This window comes from Uloborus diversus, chromosome 8 (assembly GCF_026930045.1).
Source record: "Uloborus diversus isolate 005 chromosome 8, Udiv.v.3.1, whole genome shotgun sequence".
Taxonomy (NCBI): domain Eukaryota; kingdom Metazoa; phylum Arthropoda; class Arachnida; order Araneae; family Uloboridae; genus Uloborus; species Uloborus diversus.
In genome coordinates this window covers 144,642,617-144,667,640 of record NC_072738.1, presented here as the reverse complement: position 1 = coordinate 144,667,640, position 25,024 = coordinate 144,642,617, and the positions used below count along the sequence as shown (strand labels likewise).

Sequence of the window (25,024 nt, the reverse complement as noted above, 5' to 3'; positions counted from 1 at the left end):
AAAATTAAGTTTTAATATTTTTTGAAAACTTTTCATGCAGTTTTGTTAAAAATTGATCATAGATCTTATAATTAAATACCTATTCCGAAATATTAATTCTAACCAATGATTTGGGGCCTATTTCTTTGAAAGTCGTAGGTGTACGAAGACTTTTGGGAGCCACTGTATAAGGTAGAATTGGAAGCAAATCAAATGGAAAATAATATGAATCAATAAAATGTTGAAATAACTCAATTACTTACGTAAAGTAAAGCATAAAAATATAGAATTTGAAAAAATTTAATGATTTATACATTTTTAGAAATTTATTTTATGCTATTCATACATTTCCATTAACTGTGATTAATTCTACATAGCGGTTTTCTCAAATTATTAACACACATAATGTTCCAAAAAAAGAAGCAGAAATTGTTTTGCTTTATTTACTAATATTATGCATGTATTTTGCTTCAGTAAAATATGACAAATTTTGCTTCTTTTGCTTGATTCACTAACATATTGCCATTTAAAAGTTTTTTTTTTTTTTTTTTTTTTTTTCTGTCTAATGGGTTTTGAACATACTTGAGTTTTAAAATTTCTTTAACAGTACTCATGTTAATTTCTACATCTGACAGATAGTAACTCAGTTGAGAAACAGGATTAAAACATTAATAGTCTATTCAGCTGCAAGAGGTAGAAAAATTAAATTATACATAATTTTATTTTTGCATGCAAGAGAGAGATACAATTCATATTTTTTTTTAAATTTTACTAAATGTAGAACTGTTTCAAACTTAAATAAACAAATAAAAATAATTAATTAATTAAAACTACTAACTGAATTTGTTCCAGCTGTAATGATAATTTTGTCATTGGGTGAGGCACAACATAGGATCTCGCCAGCAGGTGTATCTTCCCACACAAACAAAGCTCTTTCCATTTCATATGGACCAATACGAATACTGTGGTCGGCAAAACCCCAAGCAACATAGCGAGAGTACAGAGGTGGCACTAAAATTTTGTGCTGTTCAACAGCCATAAGGGATTTTTCATGATGAACTATATGGCCAACAGGTCCTTTTAAATCTAAGAAAAATATCAACAAAACTTGCAAATAAATATTAATACAGTAATGAATATGGTTGGAGAAAAAACATTCGAGTGTCTTACAACCTGATTAGATGTACAAAACAGTTTCTATTTCAATAAAGGTAAAAAAGTCAAGAGTAAAAATCTGTCAGAGAAAAAGAAAATTCTAGCATGGGTTTTATTTTTAGAGTCCATCACCAAATTTTAAATAAATATTTTGTTGAAAATTATTCCAACGAATTTTTTTTTCACTCAATTGTTCAAATTTGTCTTCATTTGATTCTTCTATAGTTAGGTTCTCAAATTTTTCTGGTCTGCTTCTAAAAAATTCTATGATTTCATACATTGGGGAACTCTTTGTTGTTTATGGCTTATATTAGCAGAAAAAAAAAGAAAAAAAAGATAAATTAATTTGAATTATGGCTTTTTGAATTCAAATTATGTTTTTCGCATTCACGAGTGTGTGTATGTAGGCGTGTGTGTTTGTGTCGAGGCATGAGTGTGTGTATAGGTATGTGTCTGTATGTGTGTGTGTTTGTGTCTGTATGCAGGCATGAGTGTGTGTATGTAAGAGTGCGTATGTATGCGTGGGTGTTTGTGTCTGTGCTCAGGCATGAGTGTGTGTACGTGTGTCTTTTTGTCTGTGTGCAGGCAGGATTGTGTGTGTGTATATGTGTGTGTGTGATAGACATAGTATGTCAATCTAAGTGAAGGTTTATTATCATTTTGTATGTTAGATAACATTTTACATATTTGCAGTTTTCATATCATTGTTCCTTAACGAACGCTAGAATCCGTGACGTAACTAGTCTTGGAATAGAGAACGGCACGTGTAGTGGGCGTTACCCATGACGTGACTACTTTAACGTCGATTCTTCTTGAACATGTGACGTCACGTACACACGCTTCGGGCTTGGCCACTGAAGATCACGATCAGGTAGCATTGAAGTGAAGATATGCTAATGAGATTCTGAATATAAGCAAAGCTGTTATCAGTTGATCTCTCTCTCACTTCTTGCACAGCCTAGACGCGTTGGCTCATGTCAGACAAGCCAACTTGCTGTCTGTTCAGCAAGCTTAGGCTGTTAGCCTTTTTTGTTTAATTGAAGTAGTATGACGTTTGTCCATTGAAGACTTCGTTCCTCATGAACGATAGTCGGGTCAATTGATAATACTTATTAGTCTACGTCAACGGGGTATTTGCAATAATGATATACTTATCCTTATTTACTTTTTGTCAAAGCCATATACTTTGTTTTTTTTTATCTTTTAATAAATTAATTGATGTTTAATGAGCTATTCGTCTTCAATTATACTGTTTCACGAACTCCAATTTCACTCTGCTAAATGTATTACGTTGTTTGGGCAAGAGTTAGTTTCAATCATACCTTCCCATCCAACAGTGTGTAGGTGCATGTATGTATGCGTGTAAGTGTAGGATATTGATGCAACCTGGAGACGGTTTTCGCTAGAGGAGCAGCATCGTGAGGCCGGTCGACGGTGGTGCTGCATAGGGAGGCGGTGGGAAAATAAAATCATAGGACATCAAAACAGTCAAATAAGAACAATAAGCAATCAAATTGCAAAAAAAAACAGACTTCTCTATGGGTTGGCCCTTGGCCTTGCATAGCTTTTCATTTTGTGGAGGGACTAATATCCGGAGATACACACAGCATAATAAAATACAGTAAACTCCCGATTATCGGCAGTCGGATTATCCGCGGCTCGGCTTTTATCGGTGGGTCTTTTCACAATTTATTTTATTAATTTTTTTAATGGTCAATAAATATTTTTTAAACTTTTGATTGTGTTACTGTTTGTTTTTAGCTTTAAATGCTTATATTTTTTTTAAATTCAACGTTAGTAGATGCAATGTAGCAATGTTTTTAGCTATAACTTAAATGTATGTTTGAGTTTTATTCATATTTTTTAGCTATTGTATACAGTAGTATTGTTTTTTACTAATTTTTCAGATTATCCGCGCTTACCGTGCCACTCTATTTTGCGGATAATCGGGAGTTTACTGTAAATCCAAAATTAAATAACTGACTCAACCTCCCACCCCCCATCTTCCTTACATAAGATGTTACAGAATACATAATACAGGGGTGCCCCCCCAAGAGCAAGGGTGCACCCCCCAAAGTGCCAAGAAAACCCCTCTCCCAAATTGGGAGCTCCCCAAAAAGAGAAAAATACCCCTTAAAACATCCTCCCCTAAAAATTTCAATGGTGCACAGGGACTGATTTACGGCAGGGCATTCGGGGCCCGGGGCACCAAAGGAAAGAGGGCACCGAATTTCTGTCATCAAATTTTTTTTAGTGACCAGTGTTCGAGGCCTCTAACTAAAGGGAACAAAAAAATTTTGTCATTTGACATTTTTCTTAAAATTAAAGGAAAGCATATTAGCCAATTGTTGTGGAGAACTATCATTTTCGTTATTGAAGAGAACTAAGTGTCCTTTGCGTACTCTCATTTCTGATGGTAAATTATCTTTATTAGCTGTTATCAATAGAAGGAAGTTTGACCTAAAACTTGATTATGAGGACATTATAGATGAATTTACTACAAGAAAACAAAGGAGAAAATATATAAATAATCATTGATGCGCAGAAAGCACATTATGATTTACCTTTACCATTTGTATCATAGTTTTTCCATCTGCGACTGCAAAAAAAATTTTAACATGAAAACCATAAATTTATTTTAGATTTATATTAAACGACTTCTTTGCAAAATATCTTAATTATTAACTTTTTTTGTATGAAATCAGTATTTTAAAGTTTTCTTTCTATCAAAATAATATCCAACACTTACCATCATATTTTTTTTGCGTGGGTGTGGGGGAGGGGGAGTCACCATATTTGTCAGTGCCCGGGGCACCCAGGTGTGTAAATCGGTCCCTGATGGTGCAGTCTGAGCCATGACTCTCTCCCCCAAAGATTGGCACCCCGCATAGTATCACTGGCTATCCCAATTTATCAAAGACAGATGAAATGAAAATTGAGAAGCAGCAATACTATTAAACAATTAGACAAGCACTCTGCTGCAGTTTTCAAAGGAGACACAGGAAACACTATGCACGGAAGTATTTGGTTTTTTATTGTAAAAATAATGCAAATTTGTTTTCAAACCACCTTTTCTTTTGGTACGTTCCCTTAAATATATTTTTTCAGCTACATCACTGAACATACAGTATCCTAATTTATACAGTAAAATCAAAACATTTTGAAATTTAGCAGTTATAAAATTTTTGAGGAAAACAATCAATGACAAGAAGTATGTAAAAATTTTAATGTAAGAGTACTTAACATATTTTTATCAGCAAAAGTTTACTGGAAATGATTGAAAAATCTTACCTTTAACAGAATGTTTGGATGGTTCTAAGTTGTCTAAGTTGTGGAAAAAGAGCTTATCTAAACTGTAACTGAGTCCAGGCATTATTGGTCCAGGATCAACTATACTAGTGCGATTTGTAATCTTTTTTGATGGGTGTGGTTTTTTGAATAGCTGTGAGAAAATAAATAAATAAATTTCTTGGCAGTGAGGATAAAAGGAATAATTTATTTCTAAATATGATAGTAAAAAGAGGGAACACAAACATTTCAATAAGAATTTCATTTAAAAGGTACAATATAAAGCAAAATCTATCTTAACAATCCATTGAAATTATTTTACACAAAAGTACTTTGAGAAAGTTTTATGTGTCATTAAAAACATGATAAATATGGGATCAATTATTAAACAAAATAAACAGTCTTAGAAAACATATTTTTCAACCAATAACAATTTTTATAAATTCTACTTGGGAAAGAATTTTGGTTATGTTTGTTAAAGATGATTAATACAAATTTAGGTTATGTGATTGTTAAAAGTAAATTAATCTAAACACAGAGAAATTACTTTAAAACTGCAAGATTTCACAAATAATTATGATCAATTAACATCCGGCAATTTGTGTTAGTTTCTGATCTTTTAAATCTATCAAAGGTGAAATAATTTAAGCTTACGTTCAACGACCTTGACTGGTAGCTACCGGTCGGCTGATCACATGACAGCTATGATGTCAGTGGTCACATACCGGTTGCTCAACAACCAATGCTTCATCGAACACTTTCGGTTGATCACCGGTTACTTGTACAGACGACTAACATGCAGGTGAAAAATACTTATAATTGGTCAAAAATTTCACATGGTTCAATCAACCAATTAACCAGCTTAAGTTGCGGTCGACCAGTAGATCAACCTGTGAGGCTCAAAGAACGACATTGGTAGCAACCAGTTAACCGGTAGTTCTCAAGAAGCTAGCGGTTAGTCACCGGTCAAACGGTTGAGGCAGTCGAACGCAACCTAATAATAAATTATACATTGGAAAAATCAAACCCTAACAGTTTACCAATTTTGAATCATTTTAACTGCTGTGAGTGCTTTTAAAAACATATCTTGAATTTCTAGAAAATGGATTTGATAAAGCCAAAAGTTCTTACCTGTTTTGGAATTTGTCCAAAATTGTTAATAAACCCAATGGTTGCATTTTTCTTCAGAGGATCATCAATGTTATATATGTCGACATTTCCTTCGTAAAACAGATGATGAAACACATTAACAGCTTCTACAGCAGCAGGCCCTTGTTGCTTATAACCAAATATCAAATCTATCCACTCATGCATACGAGCACTCACATAGTCACACTCCAGAGCCTATGCAAACATAAAATACAATATTTTTTTGCAATAAATTATCCTAAGCCAGGGCTAAGGCAGAAATACATAAAATACACGGATATCTCAGTCATTCCATCCGAGGACTGCAGTTTCGTGCTTTTTAGCACTCATCAGCCCAGAATAGGAAGTAACTGAACTGGAGGCGGAAAACATTAGCTACCAGTTTGTTTGGTTCCCTTGGCTCCTTTAAGAGGTTTTCTGCCTCCAGCTCAGTTACTTCCTATTCCGGGCTGACGAGTGCTAAAAAGCATGAAACTGCAGTCCTCGGATGGAATGACTGAGTTCGCGGTGTATTTCATGTATAAAATACAATTGTTTGCATTTGACAAATACAATTAAGCATTGCTAATCTTTAAATAAAGAACAAAAACTTGATTTTTTATTTAATTTGCTGTAATTATCTTGAAACTAAACTTATTTACTTTTTTAATGAAATAAAAAATCAGTTAATTAAATAAATAAATAAAAAATAAATTAAATAATTCCCCAACTAAATGAATCCAACAATGTTTGATATTATACAAGCCATTTTAAATTCATGACATTGAAAATAAAATGCAAAACATTAGATTGTTTTGCAGATGAAAGATATTTAAACGTTTACACAATTTTCAACATTGTCAATGTCTCTTTTGCAAACATACATCAATATAAAGTTTGATAAATTACAAAGTAAAACCAAACACGAAAAAAAAAAGTTTGATAAATTACAAAGTAAAACCAAATACGGAAAAAAAAAGCAAACAAATAAATAAAAAAAATATGTTTGAAAAAATAGATGGAAAGTACAGAAGAGTTAATTTCTTTCCTTTTTTTTTGAACAAAATTGGGTCCTTTACATTGCATTAAGATACCAAATTTCAAAAAAGAGTTGTCACACATTAGTTTTATAAAAGGAATAAGAATTATAATGGGAAAATGATATATGGTTTAACACTGGACAATACTATGTGTTTCCTAGGAAAACACGTTATTTGTTGGAAGAAAATAGTTTCAAAACAACAAACTATTGCAGTGTCTAGGAATTTAAGTGAGACAATGGCCTTAAACATACAAGCTTTAGCACGAGTTTAATGAGTCTGGCAGGTTTTTTTCTTTTCTTGTAAAAGATTACTTTCTATAATAAATTAAAAAGAATGTTTTCAAAACAGTGAAAGGTACATGAAGAATTCCAGTGACTTAAGCAATAATGTTAAAAATTAAAAAAAAGTTTATTATTTAAATCATCAGTTCCCAACCGGTGGTTCGCGAGAGGTATTAAGGGGGTTCGCAAAAAATAATATCGTAATAGCTGAATTTTAACATAATTGTTTCAGATGAAGTCTAAAGTTCAAGCATTTTTTAGTCATCAGAATAGTCATCATTAAAAAAAAATTTACACCCTTATATTTTTTCTCAATACAATCTTGTATTCATAAATAATCCAAATTCGAACAGTGTCCCAAGTTTGGAATGTATTTACAATTTCTCAAATTTCTGAATAAATAAATTAAAGTGAATTAGTTCAGAGGAAATTAATTTACACAAATGAGCCACAAGCACAAAGCCGAGATGAAGTACGAAAAAAATTCAAACTACTGCTGCTCAGTTAGGGTAGGTAACCAAAGTTAGTTCCATATTTAAAAATCTCATATTTTGCCGAAATTTTGAAAATAACTAAACTTACCCATAAAGCTGATGCATCAGAGTTTAACTCACATAGATAAAGCTCAAAAGATAGCTATTCATTTATTCTGTCACACCATTTATTTCTTACAAATAAATCACTGACAAGTGGGACCAGCCCTCAAAATCATTTTAGTTTGCAGAAATGTTTGTTCTTCTATATTTTGCTACCACATTTTCGTTTTTGTCATGAACTATTGAGCAACATCAAACCAAAACACTTCTCGCAAATTCCTATGGTATGCATATTTTTTTTCTTTCTTGTTACTTATCACTTACTTTACAATGGGTTCGTGAAGGGAAAACGTTGGGAACCGCTGACTTAAATGAATCTAGGTATAAACAAAAAAAATTAGCTCATGAATGAAAAGACATTGGAATTCTACCAGATGTCATTGCACTGTTTTTAACATTTTGCACTAAGGTGGTGAACATTTTAATTGAATTTAGGAAAAATAAAAAAAATCTAAATAATTAAAACATGCTATGTTGATCAAGTTAAAAGCAAAAAAAAAAAAAAAAAAAATATATATATATATATATTTCTCAAGACTTACTTGTCTATGAACACGAATAAATTCACGAGGATCATTTTTGGCCCATGGTGGAAGAACAACATCATTTAAAGGCACTCCATTTTGCTTAGAACCTTGAAAATAAATGATATATGAATGCATAAATAAAGCATTATTTTCATCACATAATTTGGAAAATGTTTGATTCAACCAGAAAGCAGACTTAGGTTTAACATTTGTCTTACTACCAAACGGCACGACCTTGAGGGTCACAGATCTGGATGAAATTCTCTACTTAGGTCAGTTCGCACTGGATATGAACCCAGGTAAAGCGGTTTGACTGCATAGGCCCTAGTTCGGCTGCAACGGGGGTCCAAAGTTGCTGTTTGAGTCCAGAAAAGCAATGGTTTTTCTATTAAAATTATTTTTTTCACACTTTTCTTGTATTTGCATTGCCGTATGTATCGATTAAATGCATTCACAATATCCCCCCCCCCTCGTTGTCTTCACAAGAGACGTTGAATATGTTCAGAGGGTAGATATTGTCCAAAAATTTCAAATTAAAATAAAAACGTTATTGCAATTCGGGAGTCCTGCAAATCAACGCAGTTCAGCCGGCAAAAACTTAAGGGTCATGATTTTGGATAAACTTCTGGATTTAGGTCAATTCCTACTAGATATGAGCCCAGGTAAAATAATTTGATTACGTAGGCTTATGTTTGCCTGCAAGGAGGGTCTAACTTTGCTGGTTTGGCCCTGGAACTGCAATAGCATTTTCTTTGGAATTTGAAATTTTGCCACAATATTTGCTTTTGTAACAACTGTTTCGTCTTTCGTTAGTACAACGTAGGGGCAGTGGAATTTCCTCCATACTGTGAATGCATTCAGTTGGGTAATACGTACTGCCATGCAATATCAAGAAAAGAGTAAAAAAAGGTTAATTACAAAGGAAAAACCATTGCATTCTGGAGATAAACTAGAAACTTGGAAACCCCCATTACTGCCAAACTAGGACGTATGCAGTCAAACCGCTTTACCTGGGCTCATATCTAGTGAGAATTAACCTAAATCCAGAGTTTCGTCCAGATCCGTGACCCTCAAGGTCAAACCGCTGGGTAGTTAGAAGTACATTTTAAAATTAATATATTACCAATTTTTATAGCAATATAATATAATGTTTCAGTGTTGAGCATTGTTGAACATTGTAGAAAAAGCACTAAGTTTTGTCATTGGCAAATTCATAGAGCATCAGATTGGCATTGCTCAGCTCATTTTAGTTTTATGTAAAATTGGTCCCTCATTAAATAAATCTTAATTCAAGTAACTTTTATTTCTAACATATTTGGACCACACATCTGCAAAAGCTGGTATTCATGAAAACTAATAAATGCATCCATTTCCGCCAGTAAATGGGATGTTAGCCTTTCCATCTCATCAATAGGCAGACAGTAATGGTTCCATGCACTCGAATATCGAATGGAACCCTAATTTTACGTTTTCTGTTGGACCAGTGATAAAAAAAGAAAACGTTCAAAGCAGGAAAATATAAAAGTGGGGACGTGTTAAAAATCTAAATATATTGCTTAAAAATTTCCAATGAAATAGTTGGCAGAATGTGTGATATTTACATTTTCTGTTTTTAGACAATTTCATTTATAGCACAATTTGTACTAGTAATTCTTTTGCAAATTTACTTCCTAGTTGGCATGTACAAATGAAAATAGTTTTAGAGTTTTTATACTTAGATTCGCTAGATCAGCTATGTGGACACCCTTGATTATTTCTTCTTTGTTTTCATCATTGTCATTGAAAGAGGTACTAAATTTGATATTGAAGAGATTTGTAATGTGATGAGACACTACGTGCCCCACCAACTTCTGTAAAATTTTCTAGAAGGGTGTCCAGCTTTAGCTCTCAACTGTCATGAAGGAAGATTGGACGATCTTGCATACAAAGGACAATTCAACAGAATAAAAAGAATGCTGCAATGGCTTTAAACAACAGTAAAAAAAAAATTACATTCGAAAAAAAAAATCTAAAAAAAAAAGCTTGTATTAGTCCTGTAGATAAAAAATTATTTTTATCTGTCTATAGAAAAACATATCCAGCGGACTTTCTGGAAAAGGTAAGGAAAAATCCAGAATATTTTAACATTATCAGCATAGCCTTTTCTAGTCGGTGACTAGCAGAAAATGATGTTCAAAGTGGGATAATGTATGAGAAGGACAACATAACATTGAGGTTCCACTGTATACAAATTGAAACTCCGGGGTAAAGTGCATAAAAATGTCTCATTTGTGTGAATGGAGTGAGCAATTACTGATTTGAATGTCCCGCAACTACATGTGTCATCAAGTTAAACAATTATACAACAACTTTAAGTAACATTTTATTGAATCACAAAATCACTGAAATCACTTTCATTAGGTTGGAATCAAAGTAAAACTGTATAAAAAAAAGACAAACTAATCAGCTTACCAAGGTCAAAATGATTGGAATTCAGAAGGAATTCTGGCAAGTAAAAAAATTCAGGAATTAGTTCCTTGACATCAGCCATGTTATGTTTAGCTGCTGAAAGCCAAGCATCTTTGATACTGTGAAACATACGATCGGCTAGATCAAAATGGCCTCCCTAAAATTTGAAATATTGAGCAATTATAGTTGATGTAAATTTGGAGGACAAAACTAAGTCTTTTACATATAACACACATTTGCAAAAAATTAAAAGCTATAGGAGAACAAAAATGTTTTTAAGATCACTTTCCTTGTCTGAATTCGTCCCTATCAAAGAATCAAAATTTAAACTTCAATACATATATTTTTACCTGCAAATGTAAAAAATGTTGAGTAAATGGTTCCATTCTAACAAGATATGATGCAACAATCATGGCGGATGAATAAAATGTTCCATAGTGATAAGGAGGAGTTTCACCTGAAATAAGAATATTCAACATGAGTTTAAGATTAATAAGAACGAATAATTTTATGCTGCCATTTGGAAATGTAATGACTGTAAAATGAATAGAGCAAACACAAAAAATTTTTTACAGAATCGGGAAGGCATAGAAGTGCTTCATGTTGAAAGACACTGAGTAGATTCGCCCTTTTTGAAATAATGTTACAAATAATTTCGTCAAAAATTGTTCATTTATTGTGGTCTTACAGATGAAAGATGTAGAAAAGGTTTCCATGTCTCTTTTGCAGAATAAACTAATGACACTAGTGGTTACAATTTGGGAGGATTAATAATGCAGTTTAATTTTAATACTTATAATTGCACAATAATTATTAACATTAGCTCACATGTCCTGAGCATGATACCTAATCATGTTCTATTTGGTGAAGGGGGGGGGGGAAGCAAAGAATATACAGTTTATATTTGATTTTATGAACTCCTAACTTATGAACACACAAATATTACAAGCAGCTTGCCAGGCTTAAAATTTTTTTATTAAAATTACACTATTTGACTTTATGAAACCTCAATGCTATGAATATTTTCTGCAGTTTCCAAGAATTTGAAATTGGGCAAAAAATGTACTTAAAAACATTTTTTTCTAAATTCAAAATATACTTTCAGGTCAATCGACTCAAGCAATATTGCATGCAATGCATTTTTGTATTTTAAAAGTTTGATTTCCATTGTTTTAGGAAGTAAGAAGAGTAACAAATAAATATTTTTCTATACTTCATATCTAAATCTTTCAGAAACAGGAAGTCTCTTATGCTGCAGTAGATAATTTTAGAAATAAGAAAAATAGCAAGCAGACATTATAAGTCATATGCTTTGAATTTGTGCTTTGTTGATTATGCAATCTCAGGGTTTCTACAACCTCTTTTCAATTTTTATTCATTTGTATTGAAATGTACTTGATTTTGTGAAGTTAAAATTTTCTCTGTTAAAATGGGGGAAAAAAAAGAAACAATGAAATCATTGACACAATATATCATTAATTCAGTATAATATTCTAGTAAGTGAACACAATATAATAATAGAACTTAGACTTTTGAGAAGATTATTTCTCTGTTAATAATTTTGTTGACCTACTTTTTACAATAATGCAAAAAGCGAATCCATCCCTTTCTTCCACAGAAACATTTCAAATGATTTTCTTTGAAGGCATTGCAGCTTATAAACTGCGTGAATATTTTGTTACAAGAATATAGCAAAAAAAAAAAAAAAAAAGACAAGCTGACAACTTGATGGTACAGTCCAAAAAGTATTCCAATGATGACAATAATTGGGAGTTCAAAACAATTATTGAACATACATTCAAGTTTTAAAAACAATATATATGCAAGGGCTCAAATTTTCTATTTCATTCAATAAAACACCCTTAAATTAACAGAATTCTAACCAATATAAAAGATAAGATCATTTTTACCAAAATATTTTAGTAAAAAATAAATAAATACATAAATAAATAAGCATAAAGCATTCTGTTCCATTTATTGGTCTGGAGGAAATCACTAAATTAAACATGAATGAAAATTTCGTCAAAAGACTTCAAATTTCAATTGAGAAATTTTTGTTGATTTTGAGTGAATCTTTTACTCTAGATACAAATTTAAAATGACTGTATTTAAATTTCGGAAAAAAAAAAGAAATTTTACCATGAGGATCATCCCACTCTTTGAACCGTTTCTTAAACTGATTTAACCGATCAGGAGTTTGAGCACCCATAGGCTTCGTAAAATCTCGAAATGTAGAGGAATCATTGAGATCAAGCTCCTATGGAATAAATAAAGCTTCCATTAATTTTTTATTTTCTGTTACACAAACTTCTCATACTTAATTGATAAACAATCCCAAATGCTTAAACTATAGGCATAACCAAAATTATTTAGGCTTACACAAATTCAATATTTTCAGGATCGAAAATTGCAGAGAAAATGATTTAATTGCTAGTAATTCAAAACTACATGTATTTTCATGAAACTTTAACAAAGAATAAACTTAAAAAATAACATACTTCAGAGTCATAATCAGCAAGAATCCAAGGAAAAACAGGATACTGCATTAAGTCATTATAAGATCTACCAGCTAATGTGTTTAAATGCATCAAATATTGGAAGTTGCTAATTTCACCACGCTGAAAATATCAAAGTCACAAAAAACAATTAATAAGTAAAAACTTGTATGGGACTACACTCAAACAGAGCTGAAAGTAAATGAATAAATAATGTTTCAAAACACTACACTAAAACTCTTCAAAATACAAAAAAAGGGGGACATTCAACACATAACTTATTTGTTACAATTTATCAATTACAAAAATAGAAAAAAGAATACAACCCCCCCTCCCCCCCAAAAAAATCATTCAGCTAATTCATTTTAATTTAAAAAGTTGAAATATTCATACTTGCAGCTCACAAGATTACATGAGGTTGTACAAGGGGGAAGAAAATAATCAATTAAATAAATATATATATATAAAAAAATTAAACTAAAAATTTAAAAAAAAAAAGTTATAAATCTAGGAAGGCAAATAATATATACACTGTCACATCAATAAGTAAATGTTCAACATTACTATTTCTTCACATAACAAACAGCTAAGCATCAACAATCAGTATCAATCTACTAATACAGCAACATATTTAATGATTAAAATAAATAACAAAGATAAAAAAAGCTTTACGTTTGTTAAAGTGAAAAATAAAAAAAAAATGTTTCAAGTTACATGTTTAAAGTATGGCAAAATATCAAATTCGCTAAATATGCATCAGTTACAGCAAAGACAATAATTGTGAACACTTATAGAAACTTTCTATTTTTTGAGGCCAGCATATTCATACAAAGTATTATGCTACATAAATCAAATAATTTATACTATGTTTTACATAAAATCGAAAACTAACTTGGAATGAATAAACAGTTTTAAAAAGCCTTCATAGAAATTTAGAACAAACAATATATCTATCTACTATATATTAAAATCTGTTCGCGTCCGTCTGTCTGTCTGAAGATCTATCTTCTCGAGAACCGCTGCGAATCGAGAGTCAAACGAGATACCGAACAATTTGAAAATTTTCAAAGAAAACAATAGGACCAATCTTGTAATTGTGCGACTTTAATTAGCGGAGATATTAATTAAAACGTTAATTAACATAACGTTATTCAGGAATTTTTATTTCTTTCCTGTTGCCATTTTGCATATGCGTGAGCAAGTAAAATCCTAATAATTGTTTTAAAAGAGATTTTTTTGGCTGCTGTCCAAATCTTAAAACAACGCTTCCATCTAGAATTTCATTTTAAATTAGTTTAAAATTGGTTGCCCTATTCGGACATAGCCTTTATTTCATCGTCTGTCCTTTTTTTATTTTTTACATTCAATGTTCTTAACTCTTTTCAGCATATGAAAGTTGTTTCTTTAGCTATGTTTATTGATTGTAGTGTAAGTTTATCATTCACAGGCCTCATATTTTGGTACACTTAGGATGTGCGACTAATTTGTTTATTTTGTTGGACTTTTTCCCGTCACATGGATGAGTTTTCGAATTCTTTCCTGTTGAGTCTTTCCTGTTTCTATTTTTAAAATACAGTTTATATCGTTAAAAGAACATGTTACATTAAGATTGTTTGGATTTCTATGTGAAACAGAGTTGAACAAAAAAGATTGTTTTTAAGGATTTTAACTAAAGCTAAATTGGAATCTGATGACTTGGTATTACATTAATGCTTATTGGTAGTTATTTAGTCTTGGTGCTGTAGTTTCACGTAATCAACCAAAAAGTATGTGTCATTCTATGTAAAAAGCTGATTGTAATTGTACATAAATAGTTCAGATATAGTCTATCAGATGTAATTCATTTTAACGTAAGCACAGATTATAGTTGATAATGCATATATATTCATCTTTTGTGCTAAGTGAAGATACTCATAACTTGTATCATTGATAACTATAATTAACGTTCAAGAGATTTTTGCCAAAAATATGCTCTACTGTTGTTTTGCAAACCTTGCATTATGCTTATTTATTTACTCCTTAGCGCTTTAGAAACTGATGTCAGAGTAATACAGAAACATCAATTGGACATCTCTTTCATTTTTTAAGTAGCCCGTGCAACGCCGGGCAGGCAGCTAGTATTTATGTTAAATGAAGGTGATACATAAAAATCAATGACATCAGAGATTTTAGTACGAGGCATTCTCTTTTAACAAAAAATAGTAGTGGTTCTGGCAGCATTATTCCATGGGATAAAACCACAGACGGACTTCATCAGTCAAAGGCTATGTGTTTCAAGGGAATGCTGTACTTGACTGCAAGCTTACATGATAATGGAGAAATAAGCTGAGGTCAGGCGAAAGAAACAGTTCTTAGCACCTTGTCCGATATTTGGGTAAAATTACGCTCTTCACTTTAGAAATCGGATTAGTTAGCTAAACCCACGCACATGTAACCTTTTTTTGTCATAATTTCTGTCAATCGTTAAATATTTTTGATTTTAACAGCAAAGCAGTGGGGAGCATTTTATCCATTTGAATCAAACGTGCCAGCCAATAGCAGCTCACAGACAGATGGCGATCTCTGCTTATTCGCGAAGCAGGTAGGTTAGGTAGCAAGTAAGTGTGGCATTTTATCTTTTAACTCGGCTTTTCTTCTGCGTCTCATGGCATCATTGTCAACTTAAGTTGCAAGCAAGTATAGTACAGTAAGAATCAAGTAGATGAGATGCATCATTCATCAAAACAAAAGTGTCAAAAGAATCAACTTTCTGCAAAGGATTTTCCTAAACAGGCACCACATGCAGTAATGCAATTTTTCTCAGTAAAAGTTGTTTGCGGCACAGATAATGATTTGCCTACACCATCAACCAGACACCAGAACTGCCCGATAGCATGATTTGTTTCAATTTCCTCTTAAATATTTGATAAAATCATCTTATTTTGCAGGACATAGAATATTTAACAGACTGTAACTATAATTACACAAGACTTGTCACTGATTTAAGATTTGTCACCCATTCATTTTACTTGGAGAAAAATAATTCCCAAAATACATTATATTCCAGATTCAGAGATCATTATCCGAGCATTTACATTAGTTATTTTAATCAAAACAAGCTATTTTAAGTTTTTATAAACAACTAATTGCAAATCATTATGTTTTAAAAACAAACTTACCACCCAACGTTGCGTCACTGAAGTGTCCCCAATAAGACTACTCAGCAGATTAGCACTGAAAATTTTAAAATTATCAGTCTAAGCAATTTTTCAGTGATACTAAGTTTCACAAATAGAAATCATTGCCTCAGAGCAACAGCAACACATCTGATAATAGGAAAAACAGTAAGATATCTTACTGTTGCTTTGAGGCAATGAAATACGCATTTAATACAAATACAAAAGTGACCACCAGCAACAGGCTCTGGGCCCAGCTAGACTGGTCCTAGTCAATTTACAATCCCCAGTGAAGATCAATGGCCCTCTTAAAACTATCTAGTCCCTTGCTCATTACCACCTCTTCCGGTAAGCTGTTCCAAGGTTCCACTACCCTGCTAAAATAATAATTTGTCCTAATATCCATGTTAGCCTGAGATTTAAATAGCTTAAAACAATGACCCCTTGTCCTGTTTTCAGTGCTAAGCTTTAACCCCGTAACATCTTTCGTTTTAATAAATTTAAACAACTGAATCATGTCCCCTCGGTCTCTTCTTTGCTCAAGACTGTACATGCTACTAACTATATATGAGGCAATGAGATGCAAATGGACAAAAGCAGGGCCGTAACCAGATTTGTCAAGGAAGGGTTTACCAAACACATTGCCAGTAAAATGTATATGATCAGTAAAATTTGATTTCATTTATATATTCTACTGATCTTTGTTAAAATATATTATATAACTGGAAAATTGCTCGTTAAAGTATGCAGGGTGAAAATTGCTTTTACATTTTAATGAAGCAATCCCCTGTTTGGTGATATTTTGATAATTGAGATTTTAACCCATGCTTCAGTGGATTAATCCTAAACTCCAGTAGATAGTGTAAATTGTTGATCACTTTTTCATTTCTTCATCCTCCTACAATTAGTCTTAAAAGTAAAACAATGAAGTTACTGGATACAGTTCAGCCTTGTCAAAATAAAGCATTTCTCTGCATGTCAAGCATTGCTAAAAAATATTATCAAATTATAAATAACTTAGTGAATTTTTGGTGCTTCAAAAATGAAATAATGTGGTCACGCATGCTATGGTACGAGTTTCATTGTTGGTGATGTCAGAGCGTTACTCGATGAGCGATTTTGTTTGTTATACATATGAGCATGAGGGAGTGCTTTAAGGATACTAACATGAGAAAATCTAAAAAAATGATGTATCTATTAAATGAAGGAAAAAAATCTGATGTGTACACCATGTAACTTCACCCCTCTAAAATATTCAATGGATTTTCAGCAACTCAAAAGAATAGATCCTTGTGCTCATTACATGCATTTAAAGTAATAATTTAATTTATATCTTTTCAGATACCATATGTTAAATACAGAGTTTGGCATTTTCAAATTCAAAGAACTTTGAAGTCTTTGATAGCGCTAGGTACTCAAAATTTGCAGAAAAAGGCTGTATTGTTTTGTAAGAAGGATATTTGCAATCACTTCAATAAAAATATATGCTGCAACAACAAAGCACTGCATTTTTACAGTTGTTCAATAATAAGAATTTAATTTTGCAAATGAAATTGAAAAATAAATTAACAATAAGATAGAATAAAAAAAAAAAATCAGTAAAAAGAAAAGTACCTATAATTAAGCATTTTTTGGAACTGTTTTTAAAAATTTGGAGTAGGTTTGAATCCTAAAAAACCAATCCTTAAATACATCCCTGGATGAAAGTGTGTTTTTTAAAGTTTTGAGTAACTCAAGTGCAAAGTTCAAATCTAGGCAGGCTTTCACTGGAAAGTTTTTCTAAATCATACGGTATAGTAGCATATACCAGGGGTACTAGTGCCATCACTTCCTCCAAAACAGATGAGAGCTTGTTCTACCATTTGTATTTTTTTGCTAGCAAATTTTTAATTTTGGTAATTACACACCTCTGTTCCAAGGGGCTTCATATACAGTAAACATGAAAAACTAATACTGTACCTTGACTCAACATTAGCAGTGCGCTTTTGTCCAGCTAATGACTCCTGGGCACTATCCGTTATTGCAGTGGCTGTTGCCAGGAAGCTGTAAATGCAGTTTGAAAATTTAGAGACAGTTAGCAGGTGCTAAGGAGGAAATAATAATTTAAATTCTTACCGAGAATACACATTGTTCCTGATTTTCCTCGGGAAAGCAAGCAGATAATTTCGGCCATCAGCAGAAAAGACTTCAAGGGCTATAGGCTAAACAATTTATGTAAAAATATTAAAAAGTGCTCACAAGATTTTATAAATTGCAATTACATTTTATTAACTACGCAATATGCTATTATGTAGTTTTCAGAGCAATATTTTCACAATAAAAAAAAATAAATAAAGAAATAAAGAAAGAAAATCTACCAAATGAAACAGGATTATATGAAATTGTATTGGATAAGCATACCTCACAAAAGGCTAAAAAGAGTTACATTTACTCATACCATTCTTAAAATAAGTTGAATTTCTTTTCTCCTTCTTTTGTGTTATTTCAGTAAATTGTCAATAAAATTAAGTTACTTTTAAATGAATATCAATATTACTTTGTCAAATACGGGAATGTAAGTTAACATTTAGAAGTCTGTGTTAGCAAAATATAAAAAAAATATTGTAAATTACAGTACGAGAGAGACAGTATTGCTAATCTTCTAGTTTCTCCTCTATAACTGAACCAAGGCAGTTTTAATCATATTCAATAAAAATTACCTGAATTTGACTGAATTGAAAAGAAAAGTAGTAGTTGAAAACATACAAAGAAAATTATACAAAACTTTTAGATATGTTAATATTTAAAACATTTTTAAAATTTACATCAAAACAGTAAAAACTTTGTTTATTACCAATTTTCAGTCTATGAAATACACTGGACAGATATAAAGCTAAGTGATCATTGTAAATAAAATTTTCCACTTTTCAGTGAGTTCAGTTCATGCTTGAAAAAAAAAAAAAAATATTAATTTTTGTAAAATGTTAATGTCTTTTAAGTAGATGTAAGTGCAAAAGGTTGGGTTCTAACCACACTTATGTTTAGGACAAAATTTGATTTAAATTATACTCAAAACTTAATGAAAGAATTAAGTTTATTTATTGTCACTAACTTAATCCCTTTTTGTAACTTATAAGTACATAATTAGTTACTTAAACTACTAGATTTGCTTGAATTTAATAATGTTTCTTGATAATAGAAGAAAAGGCAGAAAGAATTAGTTTTTTTTTCAATAAATAGAAAAGCTCCTTAAAATAAATATTCAGAGCTTGTTGCAACATGATTGAACAATAAAAAGAAATGCAGATTATAACTATACACTGAATATTGGTCACTTTTGGCAGGGCCCGATTAACTTCTGAGGTTAGGAGAAGCTAAGTCTCATTTCAGGGCCCCCACCTTTTATTTTCAGTACATACTTTCAAAAACTTCTACGCACATTGGAACAAAATTCACTAATGCTTTATGTATTATTTTCAAAAACGACCAATCAGACTTTCAATTAAAGTTTATTACCTCCCCCCCCCAGACATTTTGAACTTAAGTACACTACATATTTTTGAACTCCCATTTTATCAAGTGTGATAAAAGTACATTGTAGCACATTGGGGCAAATTCCACTCCATCATACCTTTGGTGAAAATACATGTGGACCTACCACATTTTATGAATTGTGAAAATTCTTCCAAAATTTTGATTCAGTGAGTTCTAATGTTTGAATACTTTTAAAAATACATTCAAAAGCAGAAACTGAAAATTTTACGTCATTTTTGGGCTCCCTGTTAATTCTGAGAGAAAGCTCAAGTTTCCTGAGCCTTTTGGGTAAACAGGCCCTGACTTTTGGTTTCAATGATGAATGGGAAAGAAATCTCCAAGGCAACTCTTGCACGAAACCTGAAGTAGGTTTATTTATCTATCTATTGTTAAATGTGATAGTACAACTTTATTGAGTATTTCAAAAAATCTAGATCAGTTTCTTATATACAGGTTTCATACTCTATTTGGATGAAAAAATTCCATGACTTTCCAAAGACTTTTTCATGACTTCATAAAAATTTTCATGATCTCGTTGCACGAAGAGAATAGTGCTATTTAGTATCAAACTTGCCACTTTTTTTGGAAATGAGCATTAACAAAACTTTTTTGTGAATGCCACTACCTCATCGAAGCAGTTAATTGTGATTGAAAAATATTATTGTACACCTAAAAAAGTAAACTATTCCTAGTAATAAGTTACCACCCCTAAGGCAGGGCTAAGGCAGAACTACATGCAATATATACCAACATACGTGCAATATTTCTGAATGTGATAACTAGGCTATCTGCTGTCTGGTATATTGCACACACACTATTCTCTTATTTGTCTTCATCATATAAATTTAAATAAAGTAAAAATGCAGTGAATGAAACATAATGATGCTTAAATGTCTTTTTTTTTTTAACAGGCAGAATGATAATGAATAGGAGAAAGATTGATCATTACTAAATTTCAATAAATTTACTTAAAAAGTTTCCGTTTGGTGTCAACAGTACACTTAATCCTCCACATAACTTCACAGCATATTTTGATTCCTTAAAGTAAAGCCACATTTTTCAGTAAATTCATGTTTTTACACCAGATATTTAAAAAATAAATAAATAAATAAAATAACATTCAGTAGTGAATAAATCTTCTGATTCAAATGTACTTGTTTACTTATTTGCACATTTTCAAATGCACATAAATTAATAGGTTCAGAAATTCTAGAACATAGTGTTTGATTCCTGACATTGAAAGTAGCAGTAGGCCACATGGTTTAGTTTTGTGGGCCATATGTTGGCACTACTGTTTTGGAGTATTAAGAGTTCCCTTATTTCTGTATTATATCGCTTGACAAAAGATCTTCATTTTCTAAAACCTTCAACAAATTAAGATAAACTGTGATAAATTTAATAATCAAGTTTCAGAGTGATTGAAACCAACTCAGATGAAACTGCATTGCGTTTTTTGAGTGGGTATGGTAAAATTAAGAACTTGCAAGTTCGCTACTACAGAAGATAAAATATAAAAAGTGTTGAAAACAATGGTAAATTCAAAATGAGTGATGTCAAAGCACTATAATTGCAGACATTAAAATTCAGATTTGTTTTTGGGATTGTTCAATTTTCCAGTTTTAATAGCTTTTATGTGCAGTACTGTCAAATCACTCAAGATTTCTAATGCTCTTTCAGCTACTGTTACTTTCTCTTCGCCCAGGACATTTTTTCCATGACCGAAAATAAATTTCCATGACTTTGAATTAAAATTTCAATCTTCCATGACTTTTCCAGGTCTGAAATTTGCTTATTTTTTTCCCATGACTTTCCAAGATTTCCATGACCCGTACGAACCCTGTATATAAATAGGAAGAACATTACAGTTGCATGAAAACACTTGACAAATGTTTTTTATGCATTTAATGTCACTGCTTCATGATAATAATGTGCCTTTTCATTTTACTTACCTGTAACAAGTATCTACGTTTATGAACATCCCTGATTTCGTCATATGAAAATTTGCTACACCTGCAGATGAAAAAATATAACATTTAAATTTCAGTATATATCTATTCTACATAATTTAATATTATGAGCAATTTTAAATATAGCATACTTACATGCGTTTTTGATGTTTATTAACTGGTGTTGAGTTGGGAATGATAGGGTCATGCATACTAACATGAAAAAAAAAAAACATTACTTGTTATTGAAAACTATAAAGAACAGATGGCACATATTAAAATAAACCGTCCAATAAAGCTAATACTGTGACTATTTTTGCTTTAGTTTTTTATTTGTTTTTTCCCCCCTATCAGCTTCATTTCTATAATGCTTTACTCTTACCAAATCCTCATACAAGCTGTTTCAATTAATACAAGCTAATATTCAAACATTTAGAACACAACTATAGCTTATTACAATAATCCTACAACTACAGAGTGTGACAAAAACAACTCCCTCAATTTGTCACCTCAATTTCACTGACGTTAGACATCGTCATAGCCTTGAGTCGACCATATTCAACTATACTGCCGTGCTGCACAGTAACTGCAAATTTTTTCATTTTTGTCATCTATTTTACGTAAGCTTTATTGTACAAGCTTGCTTATTTGGTTTCCGCTGAAAAAAGGCGTGAAAAACCGTCTAATTCCAAGATTTCCTTATGGTTAATATTGAATCCGAGACACATACCTCTTCAAATATCTCGAAAACTTACTTCTGCAGATACTGCTGTTTACCTGCACACGGCAGTATAGTGGACTATATGTCGAGTATAGTCAACTATTTTAATTGCTGATATGATTTTACACTACTGCATGCTTGTACTACAGTCACATTACTGTCTGAATGAGAGAGTCTAATGAAGAACACTTTCATTTGTCGGGTGCATCATCAAAACAAAATTTCTGGTACTGGGCCGAAAATAGTTCCCTACATGTCCAGTCCTCTACAGCTAAAAGATACTACTGTATGGTGTACTGTCACTGATTTTGGGGCCTCAGTGTCTCCAATGTTTCCTGGGCAACTGATACAAGGTGACAGCATGCTTCTTTGATTTTTTCTCTGGAGACGTTTGAAAGCTAAAATCTACCAATGTAAGACAAGAACATTACAAGAACTGAAAGTTTCCATATGTTAAGAAATCTCAGCAATATTACTTGAATTTTTCAGGAAGGTAACATAGAACGCAAGAAAGAGATTTATACAGGATAGAAATAGATATAGAATAGGTAGGGGTAGGATAAAGAGGTATATGATATGAAGGTGGGATGCTTGTATGATTTCATTTTCAAAATGAAGTGATTCAGGGTATGTAGCAAAAAGTTTAGATAACATTCTTTAACAGTATAAAAAGATTTCTCAATAGTCTTCAATTATTGTTTTGCAACTCACATTCAAAATGTGTGAATTACTGCACCTTGTACAATTGAGAAATGAATTCATTTAAAATTCCCAAAATTCATAACAATTTACCAATGATTAGTATCAGTTATTTTAGAAATCCCTCTATTTTAATTTATAATCTATGTTCCAAACTGGTAACAAATGTTTTCATTCAATGTTTCATTTTAATCTAAAAAATACATAACATGCATTATTGAACAGAAATGATGCACCAACTATTGAAAAATATGAGCAAAACTTTATGCAATAGATTTTTAAAACAAAATTCTCTCAGTATAATGGAAATACATACTTTACAGGTAGTGAGTCAATATCTCTTATTTCACGTGTCTTTAACAGAGTAAATCCATCAACAACATAGAAATGCTCCTTTCCAAACAATAACAAGCCCTCACATGTATCAAGACCTTGAATTCTTGCACACCGAAACATGTGACTAATCTAGGAAAAAGAAACACAGCTTTAATACAATAAATCACAATTTAAATAAATTTCAGAGTATACAACTCAAACATTTTCAAACATTTCCTGTACACTTAAACCTGTTTTTGTGTGGTGGATAGGCACCCCATAAAAAAAATCTTCTGAGCATCACAAGTAGCTGCAAAAAATAGTTTTTACAATAAAAATTACTGCTAAATCACAAAAAAAAAAAAAAAAGACTGCACAAAAAACAGGTTTGAGTGTAAATGTGATGAATGTAAATGCAGTAATCGATTTGTACTTTACAAAACGATATAACTACCAATGTCTCATGTAACATTCTTGTAAACTCTCAAAAAATTTTAAGTTGTTAAGTGGATGTTAACACAGTAAATACTCTCTGTAACAAAAAAATCGAAGCACCAAGAAGCAATCATCCAATTGCTTTGAAATTTTGTATGCATGAGTGTTTTGACCAGATATGCAAATTATTAAAATTTGGTGTCCAATGAATGAATAGTTTGATCTCCAGTGCATCAAAACTGCACATCCAGCAGATGTTTATAAAGAGCAGTTCTTCAACAGTTGTTTAAAACTTTCGGTTTGATTGCGATTCAGATTACCTTTCAACAAATTTAAAAATGCCTCGCCGCATGGTTCGTGCTTTTTACGAGCAGCTGTCAGAGTTTAAAAGAGGTCGTATCATTGGATTGAAAGAGGCCGGTTGGTCTAATCGGAGATTCGCTCATCATTTGAATCGAAGAGATGCGGCGATTCAAAGATGCCGGCAAGGATGGGTGTAAAATGGCAGAGTTCAGCGTCAGGATGGTAGCGGTCGACCTAGGGTCACAACAGATCATGATGACAGAATGATTGTCCGATCAGCTGTCACAGCACTCTCTTCATCTCAATGAACCATCAGACGTTCAAACCCAAACAGCAGTGTCCATCATGACCATTTACAGACGGTTGGGACAACGAAATCTACGCTCGCTCCGACTTTTTACCACCCCACCTGCCACTGACGCCGACACACTGTCCAGCCAGATTACAGTGGTGCATGGCTCGATCAGGTTGGAATGGTGCTGACTGGGGACGTATAGTCCTTTAGCAATGAATCCCGCTTCCAACTGTGTCTTGACCATCATCGAAGACATGTTTGGAGACACCCAGGGCAGAGGGGGATCCTGGTTTCACTTTTGCACATCACACTGGCCCTCAACACAACAAGGCATTATGGTCTGGGGTGACATTTCCTTTGATAACTGGACAACTTTGGTCGTAATTAGAGCTACACTTACCGCACAGTGGTAAGTCAACCACATCCTAAGACCTGTTTTGCTGCTGTTCTTTTTGCAGTACCCTCGCCGGGTTTTCAGCAGGACAATGTCAGATAACATACAGCATGTGTTACTATGAACTGTCTGCAAGCTTGTCAGCTCTTCCATGGCCAGCCAGATCGCCAGATCTCTCTCTCAACAAGCATGTCTGGGATATGATGGGAAGGAGATTGCATCTGGCAAGGAATGTTGATAACCTCATCCAACAATTGGAGCGAATTTAGCCGGAAATACGGCAAGACACCACCTTTGGGAGCTTTATT

At 32.3% G+C, this 25,024-nt stretch overlaps 1 protein-coding gene across 1 annotated transcript in view; it reads right to left on the bottom strand.

Annotated features, from left to right (window-relative positions):
* Window positions 1-25,024, bottom strand: part of LOC129227227 (WD repeat and FYVE domain-containing protein 3-like) — a 228,147-nt gene that overhangs the window by 18,217 nt on the left and 184,906 nt on the right. The window contains exons 48-61 of the mRNA XM_054861735.1: window positions 23,291-23,439; window positions 21,711-21,767; window positions 21,558-21,618; window positions 18,211-18,296; window positions 18,055-18,138; window positions 16,099-16,153; window positions 12,944-13,063; window positions 12,585-12,702; window positions 10,796-10,902; window positions 10,449-10,602; window positions 8,013-8,104; window positions 5,554-5,766; window positions 4,426-4,576; window positions 818-1,065 (exon numbers count right to left, since the gene is read on the bottom strand). Of these exons, the coding sequence (XP_054717710.1) occupies window positions 818-1,065; window positions 4,426-4,576; window positions 5,554-5,766; window positions 8,013-8,104; window positions 10,449-10,602; window positions 10,796-10,902; window positions 12,585-12,702; window positions 12,944-13,063; window positions 16,099-16,153; window positions 18,055-18,138; window positions 18,211-18,296; window positions 21,558-21,618; window positions 21,711-21,767; window positions 23,291-23,439 (1,695 nt within the window). The remainder of the gene's footprint in view (window positions 1-817; window positions 1,066-4,425; window positions 4,577-5,553; window positions 5,767-8,012; window positions 8,105-10,448; window positions 10,603-10,795; window positions 10,903-12,584; window positions 12,703-12,943; window positions 13,064-16,098; window positions 16,154-18,054; window positions 18,139-18,210; window positions 18,297-21,557; window positions 21,619-21,710; window positions 21,768-23,290; window positions 23,440-25,024) is intronic.